The sequence below is a fragment of the Myotis yumanensis genome, unplaced genomic scaffold, assembly GCF_028538775.1.
Source record: "Myotis yumanensis isolate MYYU_CA2020_CCGP unplaced genomic scaffold, mMyoYum1.0.hap1 SCAF_18, whole genome shotgun sequence".
NCBI classification, from domain to species: Eukaryota; Metazoa; Chordata; class Mammalia; order Chiroptera; family Vespertilionidae; genus Myotis; species Myotis yumanensis.
Genome location: NW_027223769.1, coordinates 4,439,139 through 4,460,041, shown reverse-complemented (window position 1 = coordinate 4,460,041; position 20,903 = coordinate 4,439,139). Strand labels below are relative to the sequence as shown.

Genomic DNA, 20,903 nt, shown 5'->3' with positions numbered 1-20,903 from the left:
CTAAACCAACCCCTACCTGGCCAATCAAAGCATTCCATTCCCTTGGATGCCACAACCAGTGCAAGGTTGGCATGTGACCCCAATCAGTCCAATCTGAGCCCTTCCCTGGGATGTTGTTTCACTTATACTGGAGATTTTGCCATTTTCCCACTGGGCTATGGTACTGGAAGGATTGGGTTTGTGTCTGCAGATAAATGGCCGCTTTCCCAGCACATGCAGTTGAAAGGAATGAATATGAGCTGAGACAAACAGAGAAATGAGTAGGAAAGTGTCTTAATGGAGTTGAGTCTGGGGTCCAGTCCCTAAAGCCAAGTTCCTTGTGGGTCTACCCTATATTGTTTCCTTCCCAGTTATATGAGCCAATAAACTCTGCTTCTTAGGTCTATTCTGTTAAGCTATGTTCCTGAGACTTGCTACCAAAAGACTTTGATTAATATATGTCCCTGGCCTGCAGGTGGGGTAAGGCAGCTCCTCTGGGCTCCCACAGTTTCCTTTTCTTCTCCCGTCACAGTCCTATTGTCATCTGTCTGGCCAGGAGGGCAGGTATTCTATCGATCTTGGTCACTGCTGGGTCTACAGTGCCCAGCACAGGGCCAGGCACAGAGCAGATGCTCATACCCTCCCCTTGGAAAATCCAATGCCCTCTCTCATTGCTGTACCTGTTCCTTGGTTTTAAAGCTCTCAGTTTTGAAGAGCATATCATTGGCATTAATTCTCTATTAAACAAAGGGCTTAGGGTTACAGGAGAAAGAAGGTGGTTGATGTCCTCCAAAGGGCTAAACCAGGGACCATGTGGACCCCAAATATGTTGATGGATGGATGCCATGTTCTGAGATGATAGTTTCTGATTTTGTTTTGAAGGCAGGCACACCCCACAGCTGGGGTCAGAAATCAGACCATATACCACCCCTGCTCAGAACCTTTTTTTGGCTTCCCACAGCTCTGAGAATAAAATCCTGACTCTTGACCACAGACCACAAGCTTCTGCAGAATCTGCTCCCTGCTTGCCTCTCCCACCTGCTCTCCTCCCACTCCAGTCCAGGCACAATGCCTCCAACACACCAAGCACAATCCTTTCTCAGGGCCTTTGCACATGCTATTTCCATAGCCAGGAATGCTCTTCCCATAATGGATCTCTTCAGAATGGATTTCTTCAGCTCCAATATCACCTTTCTTGATACTCCCCCCGCCATCTAAAGTACACCTCCCAGTCATTCTCTGTCCCAACACCCTGTTTTCATTCATTTCAAGACATTTATTTACCACCAGACACGCATTACATATTTACTTGCTTGTTTACTGCCTCCCTCCAAGGGACAGGGGTTTCTTTATTTTATATATATAGTGTTTTTATTGATTTCAGGGAGAGGGAGAGAGGGATAGAACATCAATGAGAGAGGACCATTGATCAGTTACCCCCTGCATGCCCCCTACTGGAGATCGAGCTCACAACCCGGGCATGTGCCCCAACCAGGAATTGAACCTTAACCTCCTGGTTCCTAGGTCGACACTCAACCACTGAGCCACACTGACTAGACCACAGGGGTTTCTTATTTTGTCTATTTTGTTCACTGCTGTATCTCCTTTGCAGAGCCACGTACATAGTACATGCTCAATAAAGTTTTACCTGGTGACTCAGACAATATAGTCAGATGATTAGGTGTGCAGGATTTGAAGGCAGTAAACTTTCTATTCACAACTCTGCTGTTTACTGGCTGTATGATCTTGGGCAAGCTCCTTAACCTCTAAACTCTTTCTTCTTCTAGAAACATAGATGCACACACTACACATCAGCTGCAGAGTATGTGATCATGCTTACTATGAACGTAACTTCCTTTTGTGAGTGTTATGTGCCTGGTGCTGGGTTGCATGCTCTTCTCTCAATCTTTATTGAGAGGACCCACATATTACAGATGTCCCTTCCCCTCCCTCGCCCCTTGCCCATGCACCAGGGAGGGTTTGTGAGCACAGTGCCTAGTATGTGGGAAGCCCAGTACCCAGGAGTCATGATGACCAATATAGATAAGTGTGGCTGGGTCACTGGGTGAGGGAGCCTCCTGGCCTGTGATTCTCTGGCGCCTTTGTCCTTGATGCCTCCCACCCTGTCTGCCCAGATCTTCCCCCTTCCTCCTGCTGTTTCTATTTCTGTCTTTCTCTCCTCCTCCCCAAGCCTCAGGGGGCCCCTGGCTAGCATGAAGTCTCTTCCTTCTCCAGGATCAGGAAGTATTCACTGCAGCGCCCCCCAACCAACTTTCCTTCCCCAGACACAATCCTCAGCCTTAACTGAAACTCCCCTCCCCATACCATCTTCTGTGCTCCAAGCAGACCCCTTCTCCACTTCCAATCCCTCATATTCCAGGCAGTAACCAATGAGCTCTTTCCCTCCTTCCTCCCTCACCAGGCTGGCTTGGTATGCCTGTGCTCAGCTAAGGTCACTGGGGTCAGTCCCCAGCCTCTAGATGCAACATGGTGTAGTGGTAAGGAACAGATAAGACACTGAGATCAAACTGCCAGTTCCATTATTTTCTCACTGGGGATCTTTGGGCAAGTGACTTCAACTCTCCCTGGTTCAGATTCCTGTCTATAAAATGGAACCAAAGATACCTACCTTGGACAGTTGCCCAACCTCAGAAAGAGGAGCTGTGCTTAGCACAATGCCTGTATGTGGAATGAGCATTCACTAACTGCTCAGCAGAATTCTGTGGTTAAGAGGACAGATTCAGAAGTCAGGCTGCCTGCCTTTTCAAATCCCAATTCTGCCACCTTCTGGTTATGTGATTTTGAGATGTTTCTGGGCATCAATTTCCTCATCTGCAAAATGGGATACCTGTAATATGTTCTAGGGTTGTTGTGAGGATTAAATTACTTAAGTGCTTGGCACACAGTAAGCACTCACTAAATGTTATCATTTTATTATTATTTCCCACCTTTAAATCTCTCAGAGGATAGGAAATTGTCTGCAAGTCTCCCTGGTCCCAGTTAGCCATCTTTCCTTCAGTCTCACTTAACCCTTATGCTGTAATCTAGGACACACACACACACACACACACACACACACACACGACACAGGGACACACACAGAGGTCAGTAGAGCGCCCTCGGACACAGAAAAAAGTTTAATTCTGCTGCGGCGGGGGTCCTGGCTCCGGTGGGGAGGAGGACTTTGTTTTGGACTTTATTCATGTGGGGATTTACTTGAGGAAAGAGGAAGGAATAGGGAGAGTCTGGTCCTTCCAGTGGGACCTGCCCGGGAGAATGTGTAGTGGGGGGAGGTAATCCCGGAGAGACAGAGACTGGACAAAACCTGGGAGGGAAGGAGAAGAGACGAAGGGACAGAGAAAACAGAGACAAATAGAAAAGGGCAGAGACATAAGACAGAGAAGACAGAGAGCAGGATAGACACAAAAGAGGGGGACAGAGAAAAGGGGACCCCAAGCCAGACCCTACGGGATCAGAGAGGTGAATGGGCTCGGGGTGGGGCTTTGGAGGCCGCCGCGGGACAGAATAGGATCTAGTCCAGCCAGATACAAGAAATGGGCCCCTCGTCCCTGCCCCTGGTCCCGGGCAGGGGGAGGGGGCTCGTGTCTCAGTGCTGCAGTGTGGGGGGGCCCTGCCCCTCCCCGCGCTTCGCTGTGTAAGGCACCAGCTCCAGCGAGGTCCGCGAGCGCGCTGAGGGAGGGACAAGAGGGGGCGAGGAGTTCTCACGGGAGGAGCCCAGCGGCCCGCTCCCCATCTCCCCAGGACACGGTGCATAGCCTCGAGCCTTAGCCGCAGGCCGCAGCGCCCCCTCGGGGAGAAGGGCCCACCTCCCCTCCAGTCAGAGGTCTTGGCGCTGTGCTTTTTCCCTCCAGTCCTGCCCCAGGGTCCGGGCAGCTCGGAGTGTGTCCTGTCCGTGGCGCCAGGAGTCCCGGCGCCCGCCGCAGCCGCTCACACGGTACTCTCCAGCATCCACTCGGTGCTGGTGAAGGCCAGGCGCGCCCGGACGGAGCCCAGCCCCAGCTCCCCGTCCTCCCCGGCCACGCCCCCTCCAGCCACGTCCAGGTGCGGGGTGGACCGGTGGCGCTTTGTCCGCCGGGCGCGGCGCGGGTAACTGTGGCTCTGGAAGAGCACCCCATAGTCCCCGTCAAACGAGTAACGCTGCTGTGGCCGAGGCCGTGCGGGTGCCCCCCCAGGAACCAGAGCTAGAGTGGAGGGCGCTGAAGCTGGCGGCCTCAAGGCCCCAGAACGGCTCCTCCGAGGGCCCACAGCGGCTCGAGACTCCTCCCCAGAGGCTTCCTCCGATGGCAGGAGACACAGCGAGGTGGCCGAGCCACCCAGGGAGCGTCCAAAGACTGCCTCTGGGTCTGCGGAAGCTGCCGTCTCTACCACCGTGGTCTTTGCTTCCACTGCCAGGGCTGCCGGGGACGCCTCCTCGCGCAATGCCACGTAGCATTCTTGCGCTGGCGGTGGGGCCTGCGGCGCGCCTGCACCGTTGGTTTGCGAGCACACGTGGCTGACCCGCGGGGGTGACCTAGAGGCGCCCTTGACACGACGGCCATCTCCGTCGCCGTAGACTTTGTAGCGGATCATGAGCAGAACGATGAAGACGAGGACCGAGGCAACGATGACGCCCCCGATGGCAATGATCATGGTGCCGCCCAAGAAGTGGGCCCTCAGCGGGCGGCAGGGCGCCGGATCCCCAGCCGTGGTAAACTGCACGCAGCCCACCACTCGCGTGGCTGGCAGCGCTGTGGCACCATCGTCGTAGACCGCCAGCACGCACAGATCATAGGCGCGGCCCGCCGCCAGATCATTCACCAGGAAAGTCTGGCTGGTGGAGGGGATCATCCTGTGGGAAGGGGCAGGATCAGCACGGAATTAGCTCTGCTCTGAACCAAGCCATTTCACTTGTATGTCCCACCCATGGTGACCAGTGGGAACCAAGCCGTGCGTTCCTACCAGTATCTCACCCTTTACCAGGACAACAGCAGCCATTCAAGCAACAAATTTCTAACTTCTCAGGATCCCTGCTACAGGCCACGCTTTTCATCTGCATGCCCTGCCCTCAGACCAACCCCGTCTGTCTTATTGCCTAGTTAGAACACTATCTGTCAATCATATTCCCTCATCTACATATCTCAGTTCTTGAATGAAAGGAGTGCTATAGCTTTTATGCTCTACCCTAAAGGGAAACGCCCCGTAGCAGTGTCTCACCATATTAGGGTAGCAACAACTGCCATTCAAGGTCTCTTATGTACATATTTTCATCCTTTGAGGGGCCCCATTACTACAAGCCCCACCCCCTACCAGCATGCCCCACCCTCACAAGTGGTCAACTCCCACCCCCTGTCTTTATGACTTCAGAAAGGAAGGGAGAGAGGAGGAGGGGCGGGAGAGAAAGAAAAGCATTGATTTTTGTTGTTTCACTTATTTCTGAATTCCTTCCTTGATTATTGTATGTGCCCTGACTGGGGATTGAACCTGCAACCTTGACTATCCAACCAACTGAGCCTCTAGTTTTTCTTAAAATTATATATATATATATATATATATATATATATATATATATATATATATATATATGATTTCAGAGAGGGAGAGAGATAAAAAACATCAATGATGAGAGAGAATCTTTGATTGGCTACCTCCTGCATATCCCCCACTGGGGATCAAGCCTGCAACCTGGGCATGTGCCCTTGACCAGAATTAAACCTGGAACCTTTCAGTCTGCAGGCCAACACTCTATCCTCTGAGCCAAACCAGCCAGGGCCCTCTAGCTCCTCTTATATCCCTGCCCTTTCAGGGAAATCATGTGTGTACAGGCCACTCCCTTTATCTGCATGTCCCATCTTTGGGCAAATTCATCTCCTAGCTGCATATATCTTCTGAGACAATTTCCAAGCCCCTCGACTACATATTCCTGCACCACACCCAATAGCCACTGGGGATGATTCTCCTACTGTGCCTAGGGCTGTGTCCACTCTTTGCATGTCCTGAAACCTCTCTGTGTGCGCCCTACCCTATACTGCCACAAGTCACCAACTCACACCCCAGAGAAGTAATTGGGTCAAATGTAGCCAAGCAAACATGCCCCCTTCTTGCTCTAGGCCCCTGCCTTCAAACGAGAAGCAGTGCAGAGTAGTGGTTAAACTGACAATTCTGGGAGCCAGACTGCCTGGGTTTGAGTCTCTCTTCTGCCACTTGCTAGCTGTGATCTTATACAAGTTTCTTTCTTTCTTTTTTTTTTAAATCCTCACCCGAGGATATTTTTCCCATTGATTTTTAGAGAGTTAGAAGAGAGAGGGAAAGATAGAGAGAAACATCGATGTGAGAGAAACACATAGATTGGTTGCCTCCTGCTCGCACCCTGACCAGGGCTGGGGCCCAAGTGGAGCCTGCAACTGAGGCACGTGCCCTTGACTGCAATTGAAACCCGGGACCCTTCGGTCCACAGGCTGATGCTCTATCCACTGAGCCAAACTGGCTAGGGCCTTACAAAAGTTTCTTTCTTTCTTTTTTTATTTCAGAGAGGAAGGGAGAGGGAGAGATAGAAACATCAACGATGAGAGAGAATCATTGGTTGGCTACCTCCTGCACGCCCCTTACTGAGGACTGAGCCTGCAACCCAGGCAGGTGCCCTTGACTGGAACTGAACCTGGGACCTTTCAGTCTGCAGGCAAGTGCTCTATCCACTGAGCCAAACCAGCTAGGGCTTCATACAAGTTTCTTAACCACTCTGAGCCTCACTTCTCCCAACTGGGGATATTAAGAATTAGTACATCATAGAGATGATGTGAGTATGAATTAGTTAACATACCCAAAGCCTGGCACTTAATAATTTCATCATTGTTAGCTTCCATTCCACTCTATGTTGGCCAGTACCCTTGCTGTGGCTCACACTCTACTCCCAGTTGCACCCTCCCTCAGCTGTAAGACCATTCCCACTAGGCCTTGCTCCTTCTGTTGGGCACACCCTTTCCACAGTCGGCCAAGTCCAGCTTTGGCTAACCTGGGACTTCCACATCCACATAGATTCACATGCTCACCACTCAACCTCACAAGCTCTCCTCTCCTACAAAGGTCTTAGTGGGTCACCAGAGACAAGGACCACATCTTCATCTGCATGGGACCATGAAACAGGAACTCCACCTCCTCTAAGAGGTCATGCCCCCATCTTACCTCTCAGATGCTTCACCTTCCCTCCAGTCAGGCCACCTTCTGGTTCTGAAGCTTACAGCAGTTGTCCCACTTCCTGAAGGTTCCCCACCACCAAAAGCCACCCTCCAACCAAAAGGCTTCAAGTGAGGGCCCTATTCCCTCTAAAAGACCCACCCACTTCTCCAACTCTCCCCTGCCCGCCATTTCACAGACCACTCCTCCCCCTCCACCTCATACCTCCCAACTTTGAGCCCCAGGCTGTAAGTCTTCCTTTTCTTTCAATCTCCCCTCTCAGAGAGACTAGGATTCCTCTTGCTCCTTTCCCTAAAAAAAAACAGTTGCTAGGGGCTCCCCCCTTTTCAAGGACAGAGGCTGGCTCCTTAAGAAAGCTTGAGCCCACATGTCTCTGATAGGCTGAAAGACCCAAGCAAGCAGCAGAGCAGGCTTCTGATTGGATGTTGCCTCCACCCATGGCAGAAGTGAGGAAATTAACCCCTACAGCACCATAGTGCAGGCATCTGCAGTGGGAGAGGGAGGACTGGAACTGTAGCCCTCAGGGGAAGGGAAGAGCCCCCAGATCTGCTGCCTAGCTAGGGACAGAAGGGAATGAACATCTGAATACATGCTGGGTCTGGGGCCTGAAAACCTCCCTGCACCCCACCAAGTAGTGGCCACAGGTTAGAGAGAGAAAGAAAGAGAGAAGTAGAGAGTCACAAACCAAAAGTTATTTATGGAAATGTATTATCCAGCTCCACTAATCCCTGCTTGGCAAACAGTGGGTACTCAATAAATGTGTGTTCAACATAAAAAGGTTAGGAGTTAGAAGGGTAAGAGCTAGAATCCTGGTTCAGCCGCTTTCTGTATAACCTTGAGCAAGTGACTTCCCTCCACGGGCCTCAGTTTCCCTATCTATAAAATGGGAAGGGTATCATCACTGCTTCACATCAGAGTTGGAAAGATCAAATGAAGCAGCATCTTTGGTAGTACCTTATAAAGGTTTTTGTTCTGTTCATTTGTTTGCCCTCATGTTTGTAAAACTGGGCCAGTGTCTGATCTATCTCGGCGGCCCCAGGGCCCAGCATGAAATGTGACATGCAATAGGCATCTATTCAGTGTTTGATAACCAGATTCTAAAAGAAAAGAAAATGAGGATGACAGAGACAAAATTTTCAAAGGCACTTACTCATTCAGCCAACAATGGGAAAGCACCTACTGTGTACCAAGACTGTGGCCAAGAGAACCCTGGGAAAGGTGAAGATGGAGGCCAAGAGGCAGGCTTTTTGGTGTAGGTCTGAGCACACCAAAAAATGGGGCTCCCAAAAATAGCTTTAAAACCTCTGGCATTACCAAGTGAAGTCAAACACAGGATTAAGCATACAGCAGATGCTCTACAGTGCACATGAAGGAGACAGAGCCAGGAAGGAGAGCCATTCACAAAGCCCACAACCACTTATCAAGTGCCCACTGTGTGCTATGGCTGTGACTCATACTTAAAAAGCTACCAAGATGAAGGACACTGCAAAGCCAAGGCAATAATTCAGCAAATACTAGCTGCCTCCTTCCTCTGGACCATAAGGTCCCTGAGGGTGGGAACTGGTCTTTTGGTCTCCCAGTGTTCCCAGCGCTCTCAGGGCCTAGCACAGAGCAGGGCCTCAGTGCCCAACAAGGGCGGGAGGGAGAGAAGAGACAGATAGAAGCAGATGTGAAATTAAGAAAATAAGAGAGATGACAGGAGAAAGTAACTCTTTAATTTCTGTCCATACCAGGGCAACGGCTTCTAACCCAGTGGATAATGAAAATAACTTATATTTATATATTTTGGTTTTCTGTTCTATAATGTCCCCAATGTGTTGATACAGAACCCCTGGCATATAATTTATAAATATAAATGTAACTGTTGCCCTAACTGGTTTGGCTCAGTGAATAGAGCGTCGGCCTGCGGACTCAAGGGTCCCGGGTTCGATTCCAGTCAAGGGCATGTACCTTGGTTGCGGGCACATCCCCAGTGGGGAGTGTGCAGGAGGCAGCTGATCGATGTTTCTCTCTCATCAATGTTTCTAACTCTCTATCCCTCTCCCTTCCTCTCTGTAAAAAATCAATAAAATATATTTTTAAAAAAATGTAACTGTTAAATGTGTGTGTGTATGTATGTGTGGGTGTTTCATGCTCCAAAATGTTTAACTGACAAGGTACATAATCAAACACCTTTGCTGAGCAGGAATATGGACCATAAGCTCCATGGGAGTGGGGATATGCGGGGTACATTCAGTGTTATAACTCCAGTGCCCAGCCTGACTCATGTGAATGCTCAACAAAGATTTGCAAAATGCATGAAAAACAGAGACAGTGAGACAGAAAGTGAGACAGAAGAAGACAGAGCAACTCTGCATGGCCATCTAGAACTCCAGCTGAGCAAGAAGGCCAAGGGAGTGGACAGAAGGGAGAGGGGCGCCTTGAGGTGGGAGGAGGCTCTGGGACTGAAGTACCCACCTGTAGACCAGGGAGTCATCAGCGGAGCTGTTGTACTGGACTTGGTACATGCGGATGCCAGGCACCGGCCTCTGCGCTGGCCAGCGGATGAGCACAGAGTTGGAGGTGAGCTCCGCCGCCACCAGCCGGCGCTCAGCAGCAGATTCATTGGCACCGGGTCGGCTAGGCGTGGCAATGTCAGAGGAGCCAGGCTCAGTGAGAGGCGGCGGGGCAGCCGGCGGGGGCGCCATCAGAGGGAGCGGCACCACGCACACCTCCACGGGTGCCGTGGCTTCTCCAGCGGCATTGGAGGCGATGCAAGTGAAGGTACCACTGTCCCGCAAGGTGGTGATAGTTACATCCAGCGTCCCATCCCCCCGGACCCGGGTCCGGCTAGAGTTCCCCAGCAACCGCCCATCAGGTGCCACCCAATGCACCACCGGCTCAGGGTCACCCACAGCACGGCACCGCAGGCTGACTGCCTGGCCCTCCACCACGAGGGCCCGGCCCCCCGCCTGCCGTGTGATCAGCGGGGGTTCGCACAGGAACTCCTCCTCAGGGATGGACCAAAAGTAACGGTCAGTGAGGTGCTCAGGGGTGGCACACGTTTCCAAGTCATCCTCCCTGGTCAGCCGCCGCAGCCAGAGCAGCTCGCAGTTGCAATGCAGGGGGTTGCCACCAAAGCTAACCGTGAGTGGCGTGGGCGGCTTGGGCCCCGGGCCTTGGGACCTCAGGAAGAGCCCATCAGGGGGCAGTTTATGGAGGCGGTTGGAGGTCATGTCCAGGCGAACCAGTTTGTGAAGCTGCACGAAGGTACCTTCAGCGATGTGGTCGATGAGATTGTGGTCCAGCGTGAGGGTGTTCAGGTTCACCATCTGGCCTACGGCCTCCCAGGGCAGGGCCTCGAGGTTGTTGTAGGACAGATCCAGGTCCTCCACCGTGGACAAGAAGGCATCGAAGGCCGCCGACTCCACCCGGCGGATCTGGTTGTTGCCGAGGATCAGGTGACGGAGGTTGCCCAAGCCGCGGAGCTGGTCGCCACGCACCTCGGCCAGGCGGTTGCTGTCAAGGTGCAGAGCCCGGAGGGCACGGAGGTCAGCAAAGGCGCCAGCTGCCACTTGGCCGATGGTATTACGGGAGAGGGTGAGGTGCACCAGGCTGGTCATGTTGGCGAAGTCTCGGCGGCGGATGGCCGCAATGAAGTTGTCTGTGAGCCTCAGTTCCACCACACGCCGGTCAATGGCTGGCGGCACAAAGAGCAAGCCAGTCTTGGCGCACAGCATGGTCAGCGTGGGCGCTACATTCTGGCAGATGCAGCGGCCAGGACAGGGCTGGCCACGAGATGCCCCTGCCCAGAGGAGCAGCAGAAAAGACAGGGTTGCAGGTGGTGGCAAGAGCAGCATAGAGAAGGGGCCGGGAGCCATGGTGCAGTGGGAAGCTGGGAGGAGTGGACAATAAGACCTGAAGGAGAAGGAGACACGTTACCCAGGCATAGAGCTTGCTTGCCAGCCTGGCTGCCCTGGGATGTTCTGCTAAGAGTCTGACCCAGATCCTTCCCTTCCTGACAACCAGGTTCTGTAGGACAGTAACAGCACTGATCCTCACTTGGCATGCATTTGTTAATAGATAATATATTAATGCTGCTTGATAAATTACCACTGTCCGACCCCCGAATGCCCTATCCCCACCTCTGCCCCTCCCCTAGGGGTTCCCAGACCTCTCATAATCTCCTAACCAGAGGGGTGACACCTGCCCTGACTGGGCCTTTTAGCACCCACTGAACATTTTGAAAAATCACTGCTAACTAGGGTTTAAATTCATAGATTTCAAAGCCATATTCCCTGGGTTCAAATTCCAGCTGACACTTACTAGCTGTGTGACCTCGGGCAAGTGTCTGAACCTCTCTGAATTTCGGTTTCTTCATCTGTAAAAAGGAGATAAAAAAACAAAACAAAACAAAACAAAAAAACAGGCCTTACCTCTGTGAGGGTTAAATGGATTAATGAGAATGGTGTACTACTTATGAACAATGCCTGGCACATAAAATGTGTTCAATACATGTTAAGTGTTATTATCATCATTGAGTGTCCATTATGTGCCAGGTATAGAAGTATGCACTATTATTAAAAGAAAGTGCTTTGGCCCTAGCCGGTTTAGCTCAGTGGATAGAGCGCCGGCCTGCAGACTGAAGGGTCCCAGGTTCAATTCCGGTCAAGGGCACATGCCCGGGTCAAAGGCTCAATCCCCAGTAGGGGGCATGCAAGAGGCAGCTGATCAATGATTCTCTCTCATCATTGATATTTCTATCTCTCTCTCCCTCTCCCTTTTTTCTGAAATCAATAGCCATATATATATATATATACACACACATATACATATATATGCTTTGAAATCAGACAGATTCAGGTTCAAGTCTTGGTTCTACCCACTTGCTAGCTCTGTGACCCCAAACCAATGATTTCCCCTAACTAGGCCATACTTGCCTGTTTTGTAAAGTGGGATGATAACTGTACCATCTTCAATGGGTTGTTGCAAGGGTTCAGTAAACTCATTCATGGGGGTCCCTGAGCACAGGCCCGGCACACAGTAAGTATTCATTAAGTGTTATGGATAATACCCCGCCCCCCCCAACCATCCTTTATCAAAGGTAAAGGGAGTCTGAAGGTGGAAGAGGCTGAGAAAACTACATCAGTCTCCCTGCTCTGCCTTGGCAAGTCCTTCTCGAACCTTGGTTTCATCCTGGGCTCTTCTGAGCTCCCAAGCAGGGGGCAGACTTCTGTGCTCACATCTGTGGACACATACAAGACCCCATATATGCCTACACAGCCACACAGACATTCACTCACACACTCATGCTATTTCTCTGCTCCAGGCAAAACCTTCCAGCAGGGATTCCCCTGTGGCAGCTGCAGCCCACGACATGTCAGCTCCCATCACAACATGGGGTTGGTGGGGGTGAAGAGGAAAGGATGCAAAGGGGGCATCCCTGAAACTGTTTTCACTCCATCCTGTACCCCAGTCCCTACTGGCCTACCTCCCAGGAATCTGCAGTTTGGGGCTGTGACCTGATGTGGCCCTGATCCTTCAGCCCATGGGGAGAGGGACTATAGATGTGGACAGGAGGGACTAAGAGACTCGGAGAGAGGTGAAGAGACAGTGAGAGACAAGAGGGAGGAAGAGATAGATTGGGGGGGAGGGAGAGAGAGAGATTTGAAAGAAAGGTGAAGAGACAGGGATTGAGAGACAAAAAAACTGAGTAGAGGAAACAAAAAATAGAGACTAAGACAGAAAGAGAAAGGAAGTGAGAGAGGGAGAGAAAAGAAGAGAGAATCGGATTGTATAGAGAGACAAAGAGTGAGACAGAGACTGAAGGAGACAGTAACTGGGCTAAAGAGAGAAAAAGAGGCCCAGTCAGGGAGTCCCACCATTTCCAAGGCCCCCAACTACCTTGTCTTGCACTCCCTCTGGGACACTGTATTGGACAGAAAACCCTGGCCTGGAAAGTGCAACTCCTGAGTTAGGAGGCCCCGCTCTACACCTGTCTGGCTGTGGGTCTCTAGGGCTCAGAACCCCAATCTGAGCCCTAGAGAGAAGTACAGAGCTTCACCTCCCACCGCTGGGGTGAGACTCAAGTTGAAGGAACTACAATAGCAATGAAAATAGCTAACATTTATTGAGAGGCAGTGCAGCACTGCAGGACAGAAACTGGACCCAGCTGCCCAGGTTCATACCCCAGTTCCCTGCTGTGTGACTCTAGTCAAGTGACTTACCTTCTTTGTGCCTTAGTGTGCTCCTCTGTAAAATGGGGATAATAAGAGTACCTACCTCATCAGGTTATTGTAAGGATTATATGAGATAATCCAGTGTAACATGATTAGAATACCTCCTGACAGAGTAAACACTACATAAATGTCTACTGCTATTGTTGTTGTGATTTCCCTCTGGCTCTTTCAGCCACCAGCAGGCTGGACTACCAGGAGATCTTCCCACATACACACACAAAATGGTCAACCACATTCATGTCATTCTCCAAATGCAGGGGTCAGTTCATGTCATGAACTCTCTTGTACCCTTTACTGCTATCATGAGGAAACCCCTCCATCTGCTATCCATGCCCTGGTTCTATGAGCCCTTACCCAAACATGATGCTCCTGACCTTGTCACCACCCCATCCCTAGCCTGGGTGGCACCTGGCCCCTCAGGACACTGCCAGACACTGCACTGAAATCCTTATGAGGCAGGGCTCCAGGCTTCCAGAGGGGCTCAGAACAAGACCAACCACTCCACATCTCCCCAGCAGGAGGGACCCCACTCACCTCTCTTCAGGGAGTCAGGGCCTGGGCCAGTACCTACAAAGAAACAAAATGACCCTGTTAGCATCCTTCTGGTTCCTCACTGGAGACCTGCCTCAGAGACCATCTCAGCCAAGGAAGTCCCGGTGTGATCACACTCTCAGCCCTCCTGCTGCAGGCTCTGCATAAATGCAGATGGACCCAGAGAGTAATCTCTAGAAATCAAGGAGTCTTGGCCTCAGAATTGTTTACTCTCCAAAATTCAGGAGTCCAGGACTTTAGCCTTTGTCTTCTGGGGTCTCAAGAAGCCAGTGACACCAGCTCCCGTCTTCCTAGACCTAGAATCTGGAACCCCACCCTTCTCCTCCCTCAGACTCAGGAGCCCAGGTTTCAGCCCCTTCCATTCTAAAGACCCAAAAATTGGGCCCATTCTCCTTCTCCTTCAAATCCAGGATTCCAGCTTCCTCCTTCCAGAGTTCACATGCCAGTCCCCCAACTTCAAGGATCTAAGTAGTACCAGGAGCTGGGGAGGAATCAGAGGTTCCCATGCTCACCATCAAATCATTGTCACACCAACATGTGCAGACACACCAAACTCACATGGGCCCACAACTCAAGTCTCTACACTTGTATTTCCATAGACACACCAGCATGATCTCTGTGCCCACACCCTCCACTGGCTCTTGGCCTGGGATGTGGACACATTTGTGTCCATGAGCCCCAGGCTGGACCCCAGCATACCACAGATCACGCCACATGAACCCCAATCTCACTGGGTCCAGAAGCAGGGTCAGCCTTTGTGCCAGGGACACAGGCATGTGTGTGCATACAATCCTGCACATAATGTTTGAACACACACAACCTCACTCTTGAGAGACCAACACTGATACATAAATGAACTCACAATATAGACAGACACATACCCTCAAGATTGTCACACCCACATACAACCACACATGTACAACATTGACTCCTTCTTTCACATTCACATACACAAATGCACACACCGATGTGCACACAGATGCGCGCATGCACACACGAATCTATCTTTGCAGACAACCAGGTACATGCACCTATAACAGATATACTCTTGCACCAACACACGGGCATACACATATAACAGATATTCACTTGCACGATCAAGGATACACAGACACACTCTTAAATGCCCAAACATGCTCAGACAACTTCACATATCCCCATGATGCAGTCACAAAGCTGATATATTCCTACACCAAAAGACGCACAAATGTACACACTAACTGATATACACCTCACACACATACACAGAACCACAAGTATGCAGACACTTACAAGGCTGATACACACTCAAACAAGCACAAGGTACAAAAAGATCTACCTTGTGCACAGACACTGAGATGTTAACTCATAACAGAAATGCTCACACACAGCCCTGTAAGGGATTTACACTTACAAATGCACACAAAATATTGAACCACAGTGACATAATCAACAGATAGGCACAGATTCACACTCACACACATACATGGACACACATCTCTCCCAGTCCTGAGGCACTCTTGCCCACCTACTTTGCAGGCCAAAGAAATCCTAACATCCCTCCTTCCCACCATACCTGCCCCCACCACCACAGCAAAAGCCAGGGCCAGAGGTCAGAGTTCAGCAGGTTGAATCTCAGGGGGTTGGGGAGCTGAGTCCTAAAGCACTAGTCCAAGGCAATCCTCCCACCAGCAGCCCAAAGGTCCCCTAGCCTGGCCATCTGGATGCAGGCAACTCTGGCCCCATCTGGGGAGATGTGGCGGGTATGGGGATTGGGGTGGGGTGGGTGGGGAAGGGCCAGGTCTGCATGCCTCCCCTTGGGCCCATCTGTCCATCCCTCGGCCTCTCATCCCTCCATCTGTCCACCTACCAATCGCCCATCCCCCCCCACCACCACCAGCCACCGGGAAGGGGAAGATATGGCCGTCTCCCCCAAGGACCGCTGAGGACCCCCCATTCCCCGCCTCCCACACCAGTTGACCTGGACCGAGGGAGAGGCAAACTCCCCTCCCCCAAACCACACAGAGGCCTGGACCCACAAGGCGCTGAGTCCCAGCCCTGGCCCGGAACCTGACGTGGACGCACAGATACACACCCTCGGAGACATACAACCCGCAGACCACACACATACACACACACACACAATATGAACACCAGAACGGGCACACCCGCCTTCACAGACCCTCGGATGGGCATCCAACCCGGACACAAACACCCAAGGCAGCTAGCTCAGCGCACACACTGGCTGGGGGGACTCACACCTGGACACACAGCCCACGCACACACACCTGCACACAGCCCCTCCGATGGGCGCGCGGCAGCCCCGAAGACAGAGCGGAGGGGCAGCCACTCGGAGACACACACGCACGGCAGGTCCCAGCACCCCGGCTCGACACCCAGCACACGCCCGATGGCCACACAAGCAGGCGCCGCACACGCCGGCGCCGGGCACACACAGGGCCGCGCGAGCGCACGCCGGGCCGCCGCAGCGCCGCGGACACACACTCACACGCTCGCGCTCACACCCGCGTTCACACCCGCACCCCCGCCCGCCACCTCCCGGGCCGCTGCGGGCCGCGCTCACCCAGCCCGGGGGGGGCCCGGGCCCAGCCCCGCCGCCGCCGCCTCGCTCCGCGCCATGGTGGGGGGAGGGCCGGGGGAGGGGGCGCGGTGCTGCGGGGCCGCCTCCCGCCCGCCTCCCGCCCTCCCTCCCTGGACGCGGAAGAGCTCCGCCCTCCGCGCCGCCCGCCACCCAAGCCCCGCCGCCACCAGCGCCGCAAGGGGGGGAGGGGGCGCCGACCGGAGGGGGCGGGCGGGACGGCGGTACACCCGGACCCCCTCCCCAGCCCGGGGCCGCCGCAGACCCCTCTCCACTGCAGAGCCGCTGGCCCGCCCCCAACCTCTTCCCAGCCCCACCTCCAGCCCCGCCGGCTTCCCAAGAGACCCCCAGACCACGCCCCGACTGGCTTGGGATCCCGGATTTCTAAACAGAGACCTGGGATCAGTTCCCAACACCCAGGGGGACCTAGGACCATGCCTTACCTCCTTTGAGGACCCAGAACATGTTCTACAGCCACCCGGGACCACAAACCACGTCCTACTCTCCTTGGTGACCTCGACTCTCCTCACACCCCATCGAAGACCCCAGGCCATATGTTCCAGAATCCCAGGGATCCAAACTACCCCTATTAGGGACACCAAATCATACCCCCACATTCAGGTGGATCCACGCCCCATCCCTCAGAGACTCCAGGCCATATGTCAAAATCCAGGGAAACCCCAGATCATGCCTTACTCTCGTTGGGGACCCAGCCCATGTTCTACAGCCACCCACGACCACAAACCATATCCCATTCCTTGGGGACCCCCAGCCAGGTCCTCCACTCTAGGACCTCAAACCATTCCCTAACCCCCAATAGGGATTCCCAACTATGTCTGAGTTCTAGAGGGCTCAAATATGTCTCTTGTCCCCATGGGAGACCTAAGCTTCCCCATTTCCCCCATTAGACCCAGACCATCCTCCCCCGCAAGGCACTCCTTGGTTTCCAGAACCCCTGTTTGCCCCAGATTCTTTCCCATCCTCTCCACCAGTCCTATCCTCATGAGGACCCTGCCTCCTCCCTGCTCCTATTCTCTCTCTTGGATCCAGCAGAGCCTTCCCCTTCTCTGTGATTTCAGTGTAGTCCAGGATTTCTTGCTCCTTCCTTGTTCAGACCCCTTCGTCTAACTCCTACCCAATGACCATCGGCCCCTCTCCGAAACCCCACTGAGTATCTCAGGCCACTCTTCACCTCTTTCTGAGATATTCACTTGCCCCCAAACCCAGCAAGGCCTCACCTCAAAGTCTGTCTTATTGCCGCCCCCCAGATCCCTGGAGGCCCGAGCACTTTTCATTTGGGATCCCACTGTATCAAGGTCCTACCCCAAACCCCCTTCCCTAAATTCTTCCTTTCCAGGTCATCACAGGAAGCCTGCCCTGCTCCTCAGATCAAGGGGACCTCTGCAGAGCCTATCTCTGGTGGACCTTGAGCCCACTCACAACCAATCCCCACACACACCAAGCTCCAGATCCCACCCCCCGCCCTGGCTCCTGGTGCTACCTGCCAGGGCATGGAGGTCCAGGGCTGGGAAAATAGGAGTGGGAGACTTATCACAACAGCAAAAGTGGGCACATGGCCAGTACTGCTCACGCCAGGAATGGTTCTAATGCTCCATTCACTCTCACAGCGGCCAGATGAGGAGGTTTCATCACTACCTCCATTTTACAGAAGAGGAAAATTGAGCCTTAGAGAGGTTTAGTCATTTGCCTAAGATCTCACACACACAGTAAGTGGCAGAACATGGTGGAAGTGAAGGGGAAAGAGGGTGAGAGCAGACCTGGGATGGAAAAGGAGAGGGTGAGAAGAAAGATAATAAGAGAGACAGATACACAGAGTTGAGAAACAAAGGCAGGGCAACCTCACTCACAGGCATAACTGGCTCTGTGAGCGCTTATCCTCATATCCGACCATTCTTGTCTTCGGCCGCAGTGATGACTTTTCGGTCTTTGGAGGTATTCCCCTTCCATGGCTGATTCTGTCTTTTCATACAAGTCTTAAATCAAATGTAATCTCTTCAGAGAGGCTCTCCTTTCCCACCTGCAATTTACATCCCCACCTCCACCACCACCAATGGTCCTGATATCTGAAAATTACTTTGAAATATATAAAAAAGAAGTTGATGGATGGATAGATGAATGGATATGTGACAAAGCAAGTGCAGTAAAATGTTAATGGTGGAATCCAGGTGGTGGGCATATGGGTATTCACTGTGAAATTATTTTGACTTTGCTGCATGTTTGAAATGTTTCAAAATAATGTTAGGAGGGGGACAAAAGCAGGAGGACTCTTCTAGAGACTGAAGAGGCAACAAAAAATAGCCCCAACAGGTCACACCACTTCTATCACATCACCTCATTAGATTTCCCTCAGAACACTTATTACTCTTGGTAATGATCTTGTCTGTTTGTTTGTTTACCTATTTACTGTTTACTTATTTGTTTATTGCTTACTGTCTAGTCATTGAAATGTAAGACTTCTGAGGGAAGTGGCATGGGTGCCAATTTTTTCCAGTGTTTAAACTACCATTGACCCCAGTGGGTGCTCAGTAAACAGGGGTTCTTGAATGCCTCTTGGGAGAGGATCTGGGAACTGGGCCCACTACAGACTCACCGTAGAGACCACACTCAGGAATAAACGTGTTCTCCCAGCCCAGTGATGGCGAACCTTTTGAGCTTGGCATGTCAGCATTTTGAAAAACTCTAACTTAACTCTGGTGCCGTGTCACATATAGAAATTTTTTGATATTTGCAACCATAGTAAAACAAAGACTTATATTTTTGATATTTATATATTCAAATGCCATTTAACAAAGAAAAATCAACCAAAAAAATGAGTTCACGTGTCACCTCTGACACACGTGTCATAGGTTCGCCATCACTGTCCTAGCCTGAGGTCATTAGAAGGGAAGGGGTATAAGCCAGTGGCTAGGGTGTACCCTTAAGGTCAGGGGGTATGAGTTGGCCTGAAAAAGAGGGTGAGGGGTAGAAGCAGTGTGATTATTTCCCTAGGGCCCTAATTCCTGCTCTAGGCCAATCTACCCCCACTCCCCAAGCCCATCTCTAAGGCTCCACTCCAAAGCAAAAATCCCAGCCTTATCTAAGCAAAGCACCTGAATTCCAGGTCCCACACCCAAAGTCTAAGCCCCAAACCTTAAACACCACCCTAAAGTATATAGTATATATTAAGACTTTTTTCTTTTTTTAATATTTTTTTTATTGATTTCAGAGAAAGGAAGGGAGAGGAAGAGAAACATCAATGATGAAAATCATTGATTAGCTGCCTCCTGTACACCCCCTACTGGGGATGAAGTCCGCAACCCAGGCATGTGCCCTGACTGGGAATTGAACCCTGACCTCCTGGTACTAGTGGGGCCAGACTTCTTTAACTGTGTCCCTGCAACAAGTCTAAGCCCCACTCCACAGCCAAAGCCCTACTCCTCCATCTTAGGCTCCACCCTATAAGCAGCTAGTTGTTAGCCTGGACACTGGTCCCTCAGACCTAATCTAGGTCCTCCATTCTCAGCTCTACCTAAAATCCAGTCTCCACCTCTCCAATCTAAGCCCTGCTTATATTCTATGTTAGCTCGGAGAAGTGCCTAGGAAAGCCTATGGCCAGGATTCAAAAATTAGGGAGCCTGCCTGGCCAGTGTAGCTCAGTGGTTGAGCATCGACCCATGAACCAGCAGGTCACGGTTGGATTCCCAGTCAGGGCACATGCCTGGGCTGCAGGCTTGATCCCCAGTACGGGGGTGCAGGAGGCAGCCAATGGATGATTCTCTCTCATCATTGATGTTTCTCTCTCTCTCTCCCTTTCTCTTCCTGAAAATCAATAAAAACATTTTTTGAAAAATTGAAGGAACACCCTGAAAAGGGATATGCTTTCTCTTTTAAAAGAGACAGAGAGAGAGAGAGACAGAGAGAGAGAGAGAGAGAGAGAGAGAGAGAGAGAGAGAGAACTAAGGAGCCTGAATCTGTGGGAGCCTAGAGGGGAGGTTAGTGGAAAGAGGGGAGGCAGACCCTGATTTGTACCGCCCTGGAAGGAAGGGGCCCCAAACCCAAAGCCACCACCTCTGTGCTGATTTTTTATTAGATAGTGTATTCTGTTCTGGCTTCTCTGGTTGGTCCTTCCATTATTCTTCTGGCCAAACCTACTCTGCATTGGGCTGCTCCTCAGAATCACTCTCTGACTGGTGCCTGTTTTCCAAACTCCCTGCTTCTGATTGGGTAATTTCTTGTACATGCCTCTTTCTGACTAGATGGTTTGCAATAAGCTTGGACACAGACATAAGTTTAACTATTGGGGACGAGGAGGGACAAGTGGGAGGGAAGGGAGGAGGAGAAAGAGGGGGAGATGGCCCACCTAAGAAAGTGAGTGGCCAATTGGC

The 20,903-nt window shown here is 51.8% G+C and overlaps 1 protein-coding gene across 6 annotated transcripts; it reads right to left on the bottom strand.

Annotated features, from left to right (window-relative positions):
• Positions 1-3,083: 3,083 nt before the first annotated feature.
• On the bottom strand, positions 3,084-16,624 carry LRFN1 (leucine rich repeat and fibronectin type III domain containing 1). Of its 6 annotated transcripts, none has more exons than XM_070397990.1 (6): positions 16,504-16,624; positions 13,923-13,955; positions 12,090-12,170; positions 11,476-11,530; positions 9,628-11,067; positions 3,084-4,828 (listed from the first exon to the last, which is right to left on the bottom strand). In XM_070397990.1, exons 5-6 carry the CDS (start codon positions 11,028-11,030, stop codon positions 3,928-3,930), a joined length of 2,304 nt encoding a protein of 767 aa, XP_070254091.1. In that variant the 5' UTR covers positions 11,031-11,067; positions 11,476-11,530; positions 12,090-12,170; positions 13,923-13,955; positions 16,504-16,624; the 3' UTR covers positions 3,084-3,927. The 6 variants fall into 6 exon arrangements, with proteins under 6 accessions (XP_070254091.1, XP_070254088.1, XP_070254090.1 ...); XM_070397992.1 differs by lacking the exon at positions 12,090-12,170 and adding an exon at positions 7,375-7,461 and having other exon boundaries at positions 4,741-4,828; XM_070397987.1 differs by lacking the exon at positions 12,090-12,170.
• Positions 16,625-20,903: the final 4,279 nt, after the last annotated feature.

What these genes read in the sequence shown, in the direction of transcription:
- LRFN1 (XM_070397990.1), bottom strand. Translation starts at nt 11,030, where the DNA reads ATGGCTCCCGGCCCCTTCTCTATGCTGCTCTTGCCACCACCTGCAACC. An exon ending in GATGACTCCCTGGTCTACAG is followed by an intron (nt 4,829 to 9,627) that starts GTGGGTACTTCA and finishes CCCTTCCCACAG; the next exon opens with GATGATCCCCTCCACCAGCC.